General features: G+C 47.8%; 1 protein-coding gene across 1 annotated transcript in view; it reads right to left on the reverse strand.

Annotated features, from left to right (window-relative positions):
* The window catches only part of LOC140393529 (peptidase inhibitor 16-like), a 28,498-nt gene extending 12,598 nt beyond the window's left edge, over nt 1–15,900 (reverse strand). Inside the window, exons 1-4 of the mRNA XM_072479830.1 lie at nt 15,723–15,900; nt 13,104–13,322; nt 5,359–5,468; nt 4,227–4,315 (exon numbers count right to left, since the gene is read on the reverse strand). Coding sequence (XP_072335931.1) covers nt 4,227–4,315; nt 5,359–5,468; nt 13,104–13,322; nt 15,723–15,890 — 586 coding nt within the window. The 5' untranslated portion in view covers nt 15,891–15,900. The remainder of the gene's footprint in view (nt 1–4,226; nt 4,316–5,358; nt 5,469–13,103; nt 13,323–15,722) is intronic.
* Nucleotides 15,901–17,039: the final 1,139 nt, after the last annotated feature.

The following is a 17,039-nucleotide window of genomic DNA, read 5'->3' on the forward strand; positions in this document are numbered from 1 at the left end:
ACCCTGCGTCGGGATCGAATCCGGGTCCTCGCCACCGTGAGGCAGCAGTGTTAACCATCACTCCACCATGCCGCCCTGACATCACAAGTTAAAAGGAAATGTCCACTGACTATGACTCTAGAAGAGATTAGATAGGCCAATAGAGGTTAAATATTAAATAGACCTCCCTCTCCAGACCTCTCAACCCTCAATGTAATTTTTCCTGTAACCAACATACATGAAGGAAATTTTCATTTATTTTTAACTGTTGCAATGATAATTATTCTCAATTTGTCAGAGGGCCAGATTTTTGAACTGTTCACTATTTCCTTATGCCCCCGTGAGACATTAAAGCTACCAACTACGTTAATGCGAGTTATTGTGATCAATCGATAGAAAGCCATTTTACTTCAATAGAACTGGATTTCACAAGTGAAGAAAAGTGATACTTTTGTTATACTGACCCTTGGCAATAATCCATCTGGGGTACATTCAGTTTTGGACACTGAATCTGAGGAAGGATGCAATGGTCTTCGAAGGGGTACAGCGCAGATTCAGCAGTATTGCATACAAGTGTTTAAGTTATGAGGACAGGATATTGTTATAACATGCATGAGACCTACAGGGTTGGAGCAATCCCCGTTAGTTTCGCCAAATACGAGCTGTCCCGCTAAGGGGGCAGGGAGCCCAAGATCATTCATGATTGAGATCAGTATACAGTCGGCCAGGTTTGGAACCAACAGAGGAGACCCGGCTGAGATCTGATGTATATTGTAAATATAATTGCTTTGCAATGAACCAAGTTTTCTTTTTACTTTTTACTAACTGGATCTGGACTCGTTTGTGGCCTACTAAAGATATATAAATCTGGCTTGCATTCCCTTGAGTTCAGGATATTGAGGGGTGCCCTAATTCAGGACAAGGTGGCATAATTGTGAAATTAGAGCTAAATCATTTAGTACAAAAAATAGTTAAAATCTGGAACTCTCTTCTCAAAAATCTGAATAAGCTCCATTAATTGAAATATTCAAGGCTGATATTGATATATTTTGTTGGTAAGGATATGAAGGGACGTGGAACAAAGGTGGGCAAATGGAGTTCAGCCCCAGATCGGCAATGATTAAAATGAATATTGGAAAAGACTCAAGGGTGGAATTGTCCACTCCATGTTTCTATGTTTCCAAGGGATTGTCAAATTTAGAAGCAGTTTCCTCTGTTGACTGCACAACCTCAATGTGTAGTCATGCTGATAAGGGATATCACAATAAAGACATGAAGAGTTCCACACCCTCTATTATTCCAAGGAAAAAAAGCAAATCTTTTTTAAAATCTCCATACAAGATATAAACATCCATGAAGGACAGGAAGAGAAAACATTCAAAGAGCATTGAGATTGCAGTGCAGCTTGTAGAATGTATGCACCGCTGCCATTGGGCAAAGATGGTGAGGGGAATTAAAATATAACGTGGTGGATAGGGTACTGATCAAGCCGGCTGCTTTGTCTTGGATGGTGCTGAGCTTCTCGTGTGTTCTTGGAGCAGCATTCATCCAGGAAAATGGAGAGAATTAGATTGGGAATTCCAGAGCATTGCCAGAGTTATAAAAATTGACAAAGAGTCATCAAGACTCGAAACGTTAGCTCCCTTTTCTCCCCAAAGGTGCCGTCAGATCTGCTAAGATTGTTCAGTATTTTCTGCTTTGGTTTGTAATTAAAATTGGGAATCTTCATGATCAAAACCTGTGGAGCACAGAAATCTCGGAAGGTTGCAAGACTGGAGGGAATTACAGTGATGAGGAAGGGGCCAGGTCATCGAGGGATTTACAACCATGGATGGAAATTTTAATATTGACGTATTGCTTAACCAGTAGCCAATGTAGGTCAGCAAGCACAGGGACGATGGATAAACAAGACTTGGTCCGAGTCAACACACAGGCATCGGAGTTTTAGATGTCCTCAGGTTTACAAAGGTTAGAATGCTGGAAGCTGTCAACAATGCACTGGAATAGTCAAGTTTAGAGATAATAAAGGCACAAATGACGGTTTCAGCAGCAAAATGCTGAGAAGTTGCAGAATCCATAACAGGTTGCACCCTATAAAGGGCAAGGTGCGGGCGATAAAACAAGTCCCCGTCCCCGGTGGCCAGATAGAAGTATGCTCTTTCCTTGGATTAGTGAATTATTATAGGAAGTTCATCCCAAACCTTGCAACCCTCCTCAGTCCCCTCCACCTCTTGGTAAAGAAGGGTCAACCGTGGGACTGGACACTGTCATAACAACTGGCATTCGACACGGTGAAACGGCAGCTGTCATCCTCAAAACTACTGATGCACTTCAACCCTGCCAAGCCGCTGTTGTTGACATGTCACGTGTCCCGTATGCGGTGGGCATGGCCCTCACCCACTGCATTGGATCAGAACGACGGATCAGATTCGCATCCCACACGCTCGCCAATGCATGGCGCAATTGTGTACAGATAGAAAAGGAAGGGTAGGCGGTCGTCTTTGGAGTTCATAAGTTCCATGAATACGTTTACGGGCACACTTTCACAGTCTACACCGACCATAAACCGTTATTGACGTATTCAAAGACGACCGAGAAATTCCCCTGATTGCGTTCACCAGGATCCAGCGTTGGGCCCTACTTCTGGGGGCATATGGGTACAGCTTGGAACTCTGCCCGCGCAGATGCTTTAAATCACCTCCCCTCCCCCACAAGGCCGCCGGAGGAGGCGGTGGCTGATCTTCACTTTATGGACTCATTGCCAGTGACAGCAGCCAGAAGAAAGGATTGGGCCCAGATTGATGTCCAGTTGTTCCAGGTCCGTCACATGGTGCTGAACAAGGCCCAGCACAGGGAGTTACCTGACAATTTGAAAGCCTACACGTCCAGAGTGCCGGGGCTCTGCATGGAGGACAGCATCCTCCTTTGCTGGACCAGATTGGTCATCCTGGAACATGGGCGAGCCACCTTACTAGAGGACCTCCATAATGACACCTGCGTGGTGTCCAAGATGAAGAGGCTCGCCCGCAGTTATGACTGGTGTTTGGGCATCAGCACGGAGAAGCTGGCACTACACTGTGGGCCATTGGAGGAGCACCAGAAAGCTCCACCAGAGGTGCCGTTGCACCCTTGGGAATTGCCGGCCCGATCATGCCGTGCCTTCACATAAACTTTGCCAGTCTTTTTCAGTGATCGATGTTGCTGATCATTGTAGAAGTGGCTCGATGACCACAGGATGCAGGCAACGTCTGTAAAGGCGACTGTGGATACCTACACACATGGTATCACAAAGGTACTGATCTACGATAACAGAGCCACCTTCACTGTGGAATTCAAGGAATCCGTGGCCACGAACGGGCTCCGCAATGTGCAGACCGCCCCGTATCACCCGGCCTTAAACGGACTGGCCGAACGGACGGTTCAAACATTGAAGAAGCTGACCAACGGAACCTGGAAAACCTGATTGGCACGTTAAACGTAGTCATTCCAAACATCGGAAGAAGGTCCAGAATGGTGAAGAGCGGTCCAAAGCCAACGTGGCACGTCAGAGGCAGTTTCACTCATGGGGACGCCATCGACATCCGGAAATTCGGTGATGGAGCCACGTGGATTCCGGGGATCGTGCAACACCAAACGGGGCCGGTATCCTACTCCGTACGGGCATTGGGCCTGGAATCTAACATCCATGTGGTCCATATTAGTGGCTGCTTCCCCGAACTGCCAGTATCGGTTACCGACACCCCGATTCCGCGAATCTCCCAGCCACAACTCCGTCGCAACCGGCACCCCCTCCGGCCATCGATGGCCAGGTGGTCGAGATGCCCGCCGCCGTTTTCTCGGATCCCGACTGGGAATCCGCCATGGACGTCCAGCCCCAGGAAGACACAGATCCCAGGCATCGATACCCGCTCCTCCTTCAACACCAGCCCCACAGGTGCTCAGTGTGGAAACACCACTCACTGATCAGGTATACGCCTCCTGGGCCAACTTCAACGCCGGAACGCCAACACCAGGCAAAATGGAAGAAGGGTCCCGCGGATTAGTCAGAGGACATGGACATTTCTCCGGACTTCAGGGGGCAGTTGTATTATGAACCCCTGGGAAGTATAGGATGTCAGAGTTGACACCATATTCATGACTCATTTTCTGTGAAGGCCAGGGGAAGCTAACAATCAGGTACACTAAATAACAGAGGAAGCAGCATCATTTAAACAATACTTTCAATTATTAAATAAGGGAATACTTACTGCAAAGTTTATTAAGGCATTGAAATCCAGCTGGGCATGCACTGCAGGGAATTCCTTTTTTATATGGCAGAAATCCAACCACGTTACCTCTGGAAATGGAAGTATTAGGCAAAGGTTTGAGTCGATTGGTTAATGGCCTGAGAGAGAAATCCTGCTCTTGTCACCTCACTGTTTTACAGCCTTTGAATTTGATGCCATAAAGCACCATGGGCGGGATTCTCCACTCCTGCGCCAAAGTGGCCGCGCTGTTGTGAACGCCCTCGAGGTTCACGACGGCGCGAAACGGCCCCGATCCCGACCGATTCAGGCCCTGACAATGGGCTAGGATCGGGGCCGCGTCATCTACACGCGGCAGGCCTTGTCGCCCGCGTAAAGGCGGCGCCGCATAGATGACGCGGCCGGCGCCGCATAACTGCCGTCATCCGCACATGTGCGGGTTGGCCGGCGCCAACCCGTGCATGCGTGGTTGCCGTCCTCTCTAAGTCCGCCACGCAAGAAGATGGCGGACGGATCTTGCGGGGCCGCGGAAGGAAGGAGATCCTCCTTCAGCGAGGACGGCCCGACGATCGGTGTCACCCCACATTTGAGGTACCCCCTGGTGCAGGATCCCCCCTCGCCCCCCCACAGGCCGCCCCCCCCCCCCAGCATTCGCGCGCTCTTCCTGGCGGCAGCGACCAGGTGTGGACGGCGCCGGGGGGAACCCGCCGTTTTGGCCTGGCCGCTCGGCCCATCCGGGCCTCAGAATAGCAGGGGTGCTGGAGAATCGCCATTTTGGGTGTCTCCGCCGATTCTCCAGCCTGCGGCCCACAGAACTCGACAGGGCCGTTCCCGCTGCTTGGGAGAATCACGGGAGGGCGTCGGACCGGCGTCCCGGGAAATTTTGGCGGCCCAGGCGATTCTCCCAACCGGCGCGGGAGTGGAGAATCTCGCCCCATGTTTTTGATTTACAGCAACAATCTAAAAGTATTTTTAATGACAGAATTGATGAAACATGTGCTTGTACATGACCTTATTGTACAGAATTTAACAAAACTAATGGTGTAAATCAGAAATACAAAAATACAACGTCGTATTTAAATCTGGAAAGTGAGAGATGGCTGTCTGCAGAGATTTCAGTAATATTTATACTTACGGAGGTGCATAGTTGCATACCAGAATAGACAGGTTTTTATTATCCAGACCTTGTAGTTTATCACAAAAATGAGAAGCGCAGCCCACCTTGTCAGTATTTGCCCAGACAACCTGTAAAATGAATAATCCTAAATGTTGATTTGAAAGTTTTTTTGGCAAAAAGTGCAATTATTCACTGAGAAAATAGGCTGTAAATAAGGTATAAAATTATCTAGAGATGTGTGTCTTCAGTGCAGATAGGGTACAACAGTAAGTTGCTGGTCATTTTTGGAATAATACCTTCATTGATGTCAACCCAGATATTGTGAAACATATTGACTTGGGCATTTGATTTGTCCGCCTGATTTTCCCCTTTCCTTTCTTAAAATCACTAACATCTGAGGATGATAATACAACTGTCAGCCATCCTGTCATACCTCTCCTTCTGTGTATCCCTTTGAGTCGGACGTGAAAAGGAACTTATGGATCAAGGATCCTATTTTAGTTTAGCAGTTTGGGAAAAGCCTGCCGTCTCCCATTGCAGCATTTAGGGGGCAGCATGGTAGCACAGTTGGTAGCACTGTTGCTTCAGAGCTCCAGGGTCCCAGGTTCGATTCCCCGCTTGGGTCACTGGCTGTGCGGAGTCTGCACATTCTTCCCGTGTCTCCGTGGGTTTCCTCCGGGTGCTCCAGTTTCTTCCCACTAGTCCCAAAAGACGTGCTGTTAGGTAATTTGGACATTCTGAATTCTCCCGATGTGTACCCGAACAGGCGCCGGAATGTGGCGGCTAGGGGATTTTCACAGTAACTTCATTGCAGTGTTAATGTAAGCCTACTTGTGACAATAAAGATTATTATTATTAAAATGGTCCCTAAATTTATTCCAGGGCTTTCACCTTCACTACACAATTCAGGAATCCATTACTTGGGCTGATTATTCTGCACATCTTTGGCCTGTGGGAGGAAACTGGAACACCTGGAGGAAACCCACACAGAGAATGTGCAAACTCCACCCAAGGCCAGAATTGAACCAGGATCCCTGGAGCTGTAAGGCAGCAGTGCTAACCACTGTGCATTAATCAATTTGATCACACCTTCCTCTAACTCCGTATTTTTCAAACTTATTTGCCCGGGACCCATTTTCACCCACTGGCCATCCTTCGGGACCCACACCGGCCGACCTTCACGACCCATGCTGTCTGTCCTTTGTGACCCACGCCTGCTGTCCTTGGTGACTCACGTCAGCCGACCTTTATGGCCCACACCAGCCGACCTACGCAACCTATCATTTTCACTCCCCTTTAATGTGGCAGATGAGCCTGCTTGGTCCTCACAATGTCACTTGCTTTGTTATTCAATGCTACATTTTGAATAATGATTTCTGCTGATGATTTAAAATTAAAATGTCTTTGAAGTTTTGAGGGTTTTAAACTTTCATTTGCCAGTACTTCCCTGCATAGAACACACATACACTTTGAATCCTGATTTGCAGTGGAACAATTAATAACCCATACTTCATGTAATCATCTTTATGTTGTTTTATTCCTGTTTTCAGCTTCTTCATGGGTTGTTCACTAGAGGCCTTGGAGCTGACACCAGCACTGCTGGCAGCTGCAAAATGGAAGAATCTCTCTTGCGCCAGAACACGTGACCTCTGCCAACACTTCCGGTGAGAGAACTCCAGCGTTTGCTGAAAAAAACTGGCCCTGGACATCGCGCTGACGTCAGGAGGGGGCGGTCCACCCCGCTGGGCTCTGGGCCTACGCACAGCTTGATCCAGTATGCCGGCAATCTCAAACGTCCATCGTGGCCGGCAGTTTTAAAAGCTGGTCGCGGCCATTGGGTGTTCCTCCTGCAATTGGGAATGACACGACCGAGCACCGCAACCCTCCTGTAACCTGCCCGCGCCCAGCTGTGGGTCGTGACCCTGGGGTTGAAAATCTCTGCTCTACCTTGGAGGGCGGGATTCTCCATCGGCTGACACCTGAATCAGTTGTGAGGCCAAAAGCGTGGCCAGCGCTAGGTGCCTGCCAGAATGGCAATGTTCCGGTGGCTCGCCATGATGTTGATGCATTCTGCTCCACACATATAGTAAACACCGTTGGCACATGACCCGTTTTTTCCCAGGGTCTCAGTGATGCTCTGCCTCTGCCAGGAGGAATTACCGATGGCCCCTCCCCAGCTGAGGTCTCGGCTCCTGGGCGAAGGGACTATGCACTGCGGCCTTGACTGATGACGCCTATCCGGAGGCAACAGACCGACGCGGAGACCCTCTACAACGTCGCCCATGCAGCAACCAGGGGCGTGATCGAGCAGTGCTTCGGCATCCTGAAGATGCATTTCAGGTGCATGAGCCACTCTGGCGGGGTCATCTACTACATCGTTAGGAGAGTCTTCCACATCGTGGTGGCCTGCTGCGTCCTCCACAACATCGGCAGCAGAGGGACAACATTCATGAGGAGGGAGATGAACACCAGGCCTCGTCCAACGAGGAGGATGTGGGGGAGGGCGAGGATGAGCAGGACATGGGACCCAGACAGGCACAGGAGGCCGCACAAAGTATGCCCATGGGCCGACGTGCACGGGATGCTCTAATCACCTCCAGGTTCACCGACTAGAGGGCCATCCCATCCCACCCCCACACCCCACACCCCCTGCCCACCCAGTTGACCACCCCCTCTCTTAAACACCCTTCCTAGCAATTCCCCCACCCCCCCCCAACCCCCTCCCTTGCAACCGCTCCATGATTCCGACGGGATGTGGACCGGGGTTGGCAGTAACAGTGGGTCTGGCCCAAGGGATGGAGGATGATGACAACCCGCTCTGGGATGCGGTCTGGTGCTCCGCATCATTCGACAATGTCTGACTCCTGCCCATGGTAGCACTTTCCACCGTCCACCTGGGTGATTCCTGCTTGGAACGACATGGTAGCATAGTGGTTAGCACTGTTGCTTCGCTGCGCCAGGGACCTGGGTTCAAGTCCCGGCTTGGGACACTGTCTGTGCGGAGTCTGCATATTCTCCCGTGTCTGTGTGGGTTTCCTCCGGGTGCTCCGGTTTCCTCCCACGAGTCCAGGAAGACGTGTTTGTTAGGTGAATTGGACATTCTGAATTCTCCCTCTGTGTACCCGAACAAGGGCCGGAGTGTGGCGACTAGGGGATTTTCACAGTAACTTCATAACTTCATTGCAGTGTTAATGTAAACCTACTTATGACACTAATAAAGATTATTATTATTATGCAAGCTGGCCAATCCATCACATGGTTGCACTGAATCCTTGGGGTGGCGGATTGGGTGAGACCCCGGAGCGGTGAGTGCTGGCCGAACTGGGGTTCCTGTGCTAAGCCCACCCCCAAGGTCCGCTCACCAACCCCCCCCCCAACCCCGTGCCCCTCTGCGTCCAGCCCAAAATTGCCCATTCCATCCCTCACACACTTGACAAAGCACCGAGGCAGGATGTAACAGTGTGCACAGCTTTTGCCTTAATAATTATTGCTATACTGTGCCCTGCACCTATGCCAACTTATGTCTACCTTTCTGGCCTTACATGCCTGAACGGTACACCTAGGTCGATCCCCAGATGGTACATCAGGAGTGGAAGTGGCCTGCTGCGATTCCCGTCCTGTGACCTGGGTCTCCTTTGGCAGCCATCTTCTGGGGCACGGGGCCTGAATGGGCTCTGCGGCTGCATCTTCACTATCGATAGGACTGCCCTTTCCGGAAGTCTGAAACACGTCTGGATGTCAGCCAGTCCCTGGGGTCGGGCCGCCCTCCGACTGTCTGCCCCCTCCGACTGTCTGCCCCCTCAGGGGTTCCTACCTCCACTTGATGGACTGTAGCACGTGTGTGGTGCGCAGGATAGTGCCCCAGGAGCCTCTTCACTAAATTGTCCAACCGGGGTGGATGTCTCTGGGATGATGGAGGGTATTTGAGACAGCTGAGGTGGGAAGTCAGTGTCGTCTCCGGACTGGTACTCCGGGGTGTCTTGGGCTGCGGGTTGAGGGTTCCCATCCGTGCCCGTGCCCTCTTTCTCCTCACTGCTCTCCTCCTGGAGTTGGGGTTGTGATTAGGGTCAGGGGACACCAGAAGGGCCAGCCTCATCGGCAGGTGATCCTGCAAGATGCAGGACAAGACACATTATTGGACCGCAGATTGGGGTGGCAGCTGGTCGTTAAGGAGGCAGTCTGGGGCAGGGGTGTGGGGGTGGTTGGGATGGTGGTTGTATCGGGGAGAGTGTGGGGGCCGTGGGGGTAGGAGAGACAGAAAACGCACAGTATTATACAGTTGGATGCATGCAGCAAAGGAGTAGGTAGCTGGTGTGTCCTTCGTGGCCAGAGTACCCGGTCATGGCGACTGGCATGGGTTAGCAGGTGATGGAGGGGATTTGGTCGCCCCCGGGTAGGGGGGAGGGATAAGATTACGGATGTGTGTGTCGGGGGCAAGTGCCATGGGCACTGTGCTCCCGACTCACCCTGGCCGCCCTGAGGAGGTTGTGTAGTTTTTTACGACACTGCTGGCCGGTCCTGATGGTGTTGCCCATGGAACTAAACAACCTCTTCCCACCTGCGCTCAGGCCCTGTGCATGGTGGCTGGTGGCAAATGCCTCCCCGCCCCAGAGCACAGGATGGCCTGCCTCCCCTCCACTACGGCAAGTAGGATCTCCAGCTCAGTGTCCGTGAAACAAAGTGTTGCTCTCCTTACTGCTTCCCTGTTGGCTGGGATGGTGTGTGGGGAGTGGAGTGCTTGTTAGCGGCAGCAATTTGTCAGCCTCCCGAGTGTCAATCCTGACTCCAGTGAATCAGACGCCATTTTCCATTTGAATCAGTCGTGTTACACATGGTGCTAGCCCATTAACGATCGGTGGATTTGTCTGGGAACGACGCCAATTTTGCTGTTGTAGAATACCACCAATTCAGTCCCGGCATCAACACTTAGTTTCTGGGACAGAGAATTCCTCCGGTATTCTTTGGCTATAGAGTTCAACAATCTACTGACATTATTGACTGTTGATTTGCCATGATCCAAGGTGTTTTGTGTCAACTCAACCATGACTCCAAAGTAAGGGTTCCTCTGAGTAATTGCCTTGGTCCAGCTTTTTTCAGCTGCTTCATCACTGATCTTCCTTCCATCATAAGGTCAGAAGTGGGAATGTTCACTAATCATTCCACAATGTTCTGCACCATTTGTGACTCTTCAGATACTGAAGCAGTCTATGTCCAAATGCAGCAAGACCTGGATAATATCCAGGTTTGGGCTGACAAACGGCAAGCAACATTCCCGCCACACCATTGGCAGACAATGACTGTATCCAACAATAGAGAATTGAATCATCACCCCTTGACATCCTGTGGCAATATCATCACTGAATCCCACTCTATCAACATCCTGGGGTTACCATTGACCAGAAACACTGAATTAGCAATATAAATACCGTGGCTACAGGAGCAGATCGATGCAATGAATCCGCGATTAACTTACCTCCTGACTCCCCAAAGCCTGTCCACCATCTGCCAGGCACAAGTCAGAAGTGTTATGGAATACTTTCCACTTGCCCAGATGAGTGCAGCTGCAACAACACTCAAGAAGCTTAATCATCCAGGACAAGGCCGACGGCTTGATTGACACACCATCCACAAACATTCATTCCCTCTACCACCACTGAACAGTGGCAGCAGTGTGTACCAGCTATAAGATGCACTGCAAGAACTCGACAAGGCTCCTTCGACAGCACTTTACAAAACCACAACCTCTACCATCCCTACCATCTAGAGGGACAGGGGCAGCAAACACATGGGAACACCAGCACCTGAAAGTTCCCCTTTACGTCCCAAACCATCCTGACTGGGAAATAATCGCCATCCCTTCACTGTCACTGGATCAAAATCCTAGAACTCCCTCCCTAACAGCACTGTGGATGTACCTACACTACATGGATTGCGGCGGTTTAGGAAGACAGCTCACCACTACCTACTTGAGGTATTAATTAAACAAGAGTGTATGCATGAGTGAATCAAAGGAGTCTCAGGGCAAGACAATTAATTCTTGGTCGGTTGGGAATGCATGTTTTCTTAGGTTCTTCCAGGTCCCCTTCTGTCTTTTCTTTTTTTGAGGAGGGGAGAGGCCTGAGTTTTTGTTTCATTTTTGGTTGTTTTTTTTGGTAAATGTTATGTATGTTATAAGTTTAGTTGTTAAAATTTGAATTAAAATATTTTTCAAAAAAAATGAGGAAATTTGTACAACAAGGAAAATGAATTATAATGAATGGCTTAGTTTTAATGGTTAAGGGCTAATAAATTGGTTCAGTAAGTTGAATGGTTGCAAAATATTTAATCCAGTCAGGGTACACTGCAGCAATATAGCACAATTTGTTTACCGGAAAATGAGGAAGCTGATGGTAAAAATGCAACTAGTTGGAACATGGCAGCATAGTGGTTAGCAGTTGCTTCACAGCACCAGGGACCCGGGTTCAATTCCAGCCTTGGGTGACTGTCTGTGTCGAGTTGGTACAATCTCCCGATGTTTGCTTGGGTTTCTTCCAGTGCTCCGGTTTCCTCCCACATGTGTATGTTAGGTGGATTGGCCATGCTAAATTGCCCCCTTAGTGTTCAAAAGGGTGGGTGGGGTTACTGAGTTACAGGGATATGTAGGGTGCTCTTTCTCAGGGTGGGTGCAGACATGATGGGCCAAATGGCCTCCTTCTGCACTGTAGTGATTCTATGAATATATGAAGACATTATTTAGGGAACAGAGCAAGATTTGCAAAGGGCCTGAAGATCTTGCACCGGATGTTCCTGTCATAACATTTGAAAAAGTGCAGTGCCCTTTAAAGAGCTTCTGGTGATTAGGTGAATGGACAAAGCAATTGTGTGTGGTTGAAGAATCATTCAAGATGAGAACGACGACGCAGAAGGGCTTGTTCTTCAGATCTGAAATCTGGACTTCGAAAGGGATTCGCAGACAAAAAACTCATAACCAATCCACACATCAAATTCTGCCAGCACCATTCGGGTTATCAGGACCTGGAGATTATCGATCTTTGTGTATCCTGCCAGACCCGAACAGGTGCTGGAATGTGGCGACAAGGGCTTTTCACAGTAACTTCATTGCAATGTTAATGTAAGCCTACTTGTGACAATAAAGATTATTATTGTTATTATTAAAATCCAGAAATGATCAGTTAGAATATTGAATTTAATGTCAAAATAAAAAGAGGGAAAGACTGCAGTGAGAGAGATACAAAAGAAACAGAAAGAAAAAAATAATAAATACCGAAGTTCATTATTAGCACCAGCGAGGTTAATTGGCAATAATTAAGACCATTCACACAATTAAAAGTGTGTTTGCACTGGGATAGTCCACCATTATTTTTTTTCTGGACAATTTAGTTCATATAAAATGGGTGAGCACAGCCCATGTATTTAAGTGACAATTTCCTCATGTATCATTAAGCTGTCGCATTAGAACAGCAACTTCTTGACTTACACATTTAACTGTGCATGCGCAGTTATCAGAAGCAGCTGTCCAATTTGTACATAAATAATGGTGAGTGCTGTCATCGTCACTGTTATCTCAAACACAAAATTCCGCACGTTATACTTTTGAGACCTGACAGATGCATTGGAACTTTTCTAGTTAATGTGCAGACCACAAACAAACCGGAGTTCCACTGTCAGGAAACTCCTCAACTACAACAGAAAATCTTAGATGTGCTCAGTAATCAAACAAAGTCAGAAATCTACCAGCTCTGAGGAGTAACTAAAGTTCATACCTGTGTATAGTGTCCACACATTTTTCTTGGAACGCAGCTCATATTCTCATATGTGTAATCGAAGATTTCTAAGTACCAATCCTCAACTCCTATTGGGGGATCCAATGGACCATTTGTTGCAAACAAATTTTCTCCCACTCTCCCCCTGTCTTTATTATGTTTCCACAGACATTTATTTGCGTATTTCTTAGCAATTTTTTCCAAGTGTGTATCCCATTTCTAAAAGCAAATGAATTCTGAGTTAATATACACATAAGTAGTACAGGATTGAGCAGTATGCAAAATGCTTAAAATTAGGACAGGTCAGAACGGAATTCATTTGAATTGAAAAATCAGTAATAGTTCAGCCACATGCAAGAAAGGAAGTGCAGTGGTATGAAATGTTGTCCATGACTAACAATTTCAGTGGTCAATTAATGCTATTATGCAATTCAGCTGTTTGTTAGCATTGTGAAGTGATCAATCCAATATTACAGCATTCAAAATGTATGATCCAACCCTCAATTAAGGATCTACTGGATTTAGAGAATTTCAACAAATATTCCAGTTTCTGAATAACACGTTTCTTTGGATTAAGGTGTATTTATACAGTGTATGAAGCTTCCCAAAGTACCAATGCAGCACAAAGAGAAAATGAGATAAATGACCAGAAAATCTGTTTTGGTAGTGTTGGGTTAGGGATCGAAAGTAACCAGGATAGTGGGAGAATGTCTTAATTTTATTTTTCAAATAGCATCATAGAATTTCTCATGACGTCGAGGCAGTCTGTGTCCCTGACTAATTTCTCGACCAAAAGATGGCACCCCTGACATTGCAGGAAATGCTCAACACTGTACAGCAATTTAGATTCAAATTTAGTCCAAAGGTATGCAGGCTAGATGGACTGGCCAAGCTAAATTGCCCTTTAGTGTCCAAATGTTAGATGGAGATACAGGGGTAGGGTGGTGATTAGACCTGGGTGGGGTTCTTTTTCTGAGGGTTGACGGGGCGAATGGCCGCCTTCTGCACTGTATGGATTCTATGATCATGTACTAGAGCAGGTCTTGAATCCACAATGTTCTGACATGGCGGTCAACATCCAAAACTGAGCTAAATGGCTTGTCAAGTGAGAGTACCTGGATGTTTCAGCAATGTACCTTTAAGAAAACAGTGATGTCAGAGAGTGGGTGGAGCTGAGGTCAGGTCAGCCATTTTGCAGTTTAGTTTTGCAGTTTGAAAAACAGCTTGTGTGTGTCTGGGTGTTTCCAGAGAGCTGCAGTTTTAAAAAGCAGCTTGTATGTGTCTGTGTGTTTCCAGAGAGCTGCAGTTTGGAGAAAAACAGCTTGTGAGTGTCTGTGTTTTGCAGTGAGCTGGATTTGCTGTGACATCTGCCATGAAAGACTATCTATGGATCATTTGGGTGATTTAAACTCATAATAGTAAAGCCTTTAACCTGATGTGATTCTGTTTTAAGGTGTTAAGTCTCTTGGAAGTTTGAAGGAACATTTTGAGGAATTATTTACTGTTGCAATATTTTCTGAGTTATCTTTGAAGTAGGGGTGTTAAGAGATCCAATGTTTATTTAAGATGTTAAGTTGAGTTCACGGAATAAACATTGTTTTGTGTTTAAAAACCCACGTGTCCATAATTGTAATCCCACACCTAGGAAACAAGCCGTGTGCTAGGAGCAACAAATACATTAAAGGGAAACACCCAGGCACACAAGGTTGAACTCCATGATACATTTTGGGGTTCTGAAAACGCCTCGCCCAAAACAGGCTGCATCAGATGTTTAATCAAGAATGAAAATTGGTTAGGTGCCCTCTTAATTGTATAAAACTTTACTAAGACAAGTGATTTCACCCGGGCTTCCCATTATTGGCGGTGAAACTGTCTGAAATGTAAAAAGATAAAACAAAACCAGCTTCTGGAATTACCCCAAAAAAGCATTAATCTGAGCAACCAATAAAATATTATCAAGAAAACTAGTTACATATTCCTCCAGTAGACTCAATCTTACCAAACCGTCAGAGAGGAAGCAAGTGAATAAATATTGGACAGATTCCAACTGAGTTGCCACAAAAAAATGATCACCTAATTTGTTATATCTGCCTTTCGATTACACCTTTTTACATGATCCCACGTGTCTTCCTATGTCGGTTAGCTACGTGCTCTTTTGGCCTTTATAAGTGAGGCAATTGGCCATTCACTCCATCCACGGGAGTCTTGAGGGTAGCATAACTAAATCTTGCTTTCTTCCGAGGCCTTTGATCCACTCTGAATAATTCCCTTCAGTTAACCTACCCAACCCAACCCCATGGATAGGTTTATTCATTCGGGTATTGTTCAATTCAGGAATGATGACCCCAGGAATGGTTGATTCCATCCTGAGTATTGAGTGGCGCGTGCCCTACACTAAAAGCCTTATCAGATCATGGGCAAGCCAAGCACTTGCGTGTTTCAAACCAACCCCCATCGAACCTGTTGGAAATGATGCCTCCCCACCCTCCCCCATGAATTGAAAACGATGAGTGCGATGCAATCAACTTTCAACCGAGATAGTTCTCGAGCGACGGGGGCAATCTTTCGCTCAGACATTCAGTGTTCCCGAGGAGTCGTGACCACCCCCCGCCGCCTTACCATAGTCAGCATGTTGGATGCATCAAATATCGAAGAGCGAAACTTATTGTGTGCATCAACCAGATCATTCTGCTCTGATTTGGTCAGAGGGTGGCTCAGCTCGGGGAATGTGAGAGAAATGAAGAGGAGCACCGCGGGCAGGCGGAGTGATCCCAATCCGGCTGCCATCCCACTCCTCCTGCTGGCAGCTCCCCTGACAACTTAGACTTTCTGGAGAGGGGGAGTCCCCGCTCACAGGGAAAGGAAGCGAAGCGCAAAGCCCATGATTGTGACCGCGGAGACAATGACGCGGCGACCACTTTATGACACCGCCAGGTTATTTCTCGGTGCCGTTTCACATTGATGCTCGGGAGAAGTCAATATTGAAGGATTTAACCGCAAGAGGCAACTTCGGAGAAGGTGGCGGCTGGAGGAGGCCCGAGTCATTTCCTTGGGGACAACACCCCAAGGATTCCCTCTTGGAAGTTCCCTGCTGAGCAGTTGCCCAGAGGCCCGAACAATGCAGTCCCATTAAAAGCTGGAAATTGAGATACTGGGGGAAATGGCAGACAGGTTGAACAATTACTTTACCTCAGTATTTACAGTTGAAAAGGAGGATAGCTTGCCCGACATTCCCGAAAAAATGAATAGTCCATAGAGGACTTAATACAATTAACGTAAGTATGGCATCAGGAACTAGGAAGTGAATGGAACTAAAGAGTGCCAAATCCCCAGGACCTGACAGTTTACATCCCGGGGCGTTAAAGGAAGTAGGGGAGCACATTGTAGATGCCCTAACTATAATCTTCCAGAGACCCTAGATTCAGGAGCAGTCCCTCTGGTTGGAAAATTACACATGTCACTCCACTTTTTAAGAAAGGTAATAGGGGGAAACCAGGGAATTACAGGTCAGTTCGCCGAACATCTGTGGTGGGAAAGACTTCTGGCGGCCATGGAGTGAGTGGTCGCACATGCAGCTCTGGCTCTGGCTCAAAGGCATTGGTTTGAGCTCTTTTCTTTTACCCCAAAACAGGATCATTTTGACGGGAAAGTGTAGCTGAAGATGTGGAGGAGACGTTCTTCCTGGGAGTGGCACGCCTGCTGGTTATCAGACCCGGCAAAAGAAGGTTAAAGACCTGGCCAAGGAATTGGAAGAGACTTGTGGCGCAATTGGAAAGATGGCAGAGGGGAAAGGGTGTTGGAAAACCCTGGATGGAGCGGCTGATGCCGTTTATCAGAGAGGAGTTCCGCCAACAAAGAAAAGAGATGCAGGAAGACCGATCGAAGGCCATTAAAGAAGCGGTTGTACCCCTGAAAGGCTCAATGGAGAGAGTTGAG

This window comes from Scyliorhinus torazame, chromosome 17 (genome assembly GCF_047496885.1).
Source record: "Scyliorhinus torazame isolate Kashiwa2021f chromosome 17, sScyTor2.1, whole genome shotgun sequence".
NCBI lineage: Eukaryota > Metazoa > Chordata > Chondrichthyes > Carcharhiniformes > Scyliorhinidae > Scyliorhinus > Scyliorhinus torazame.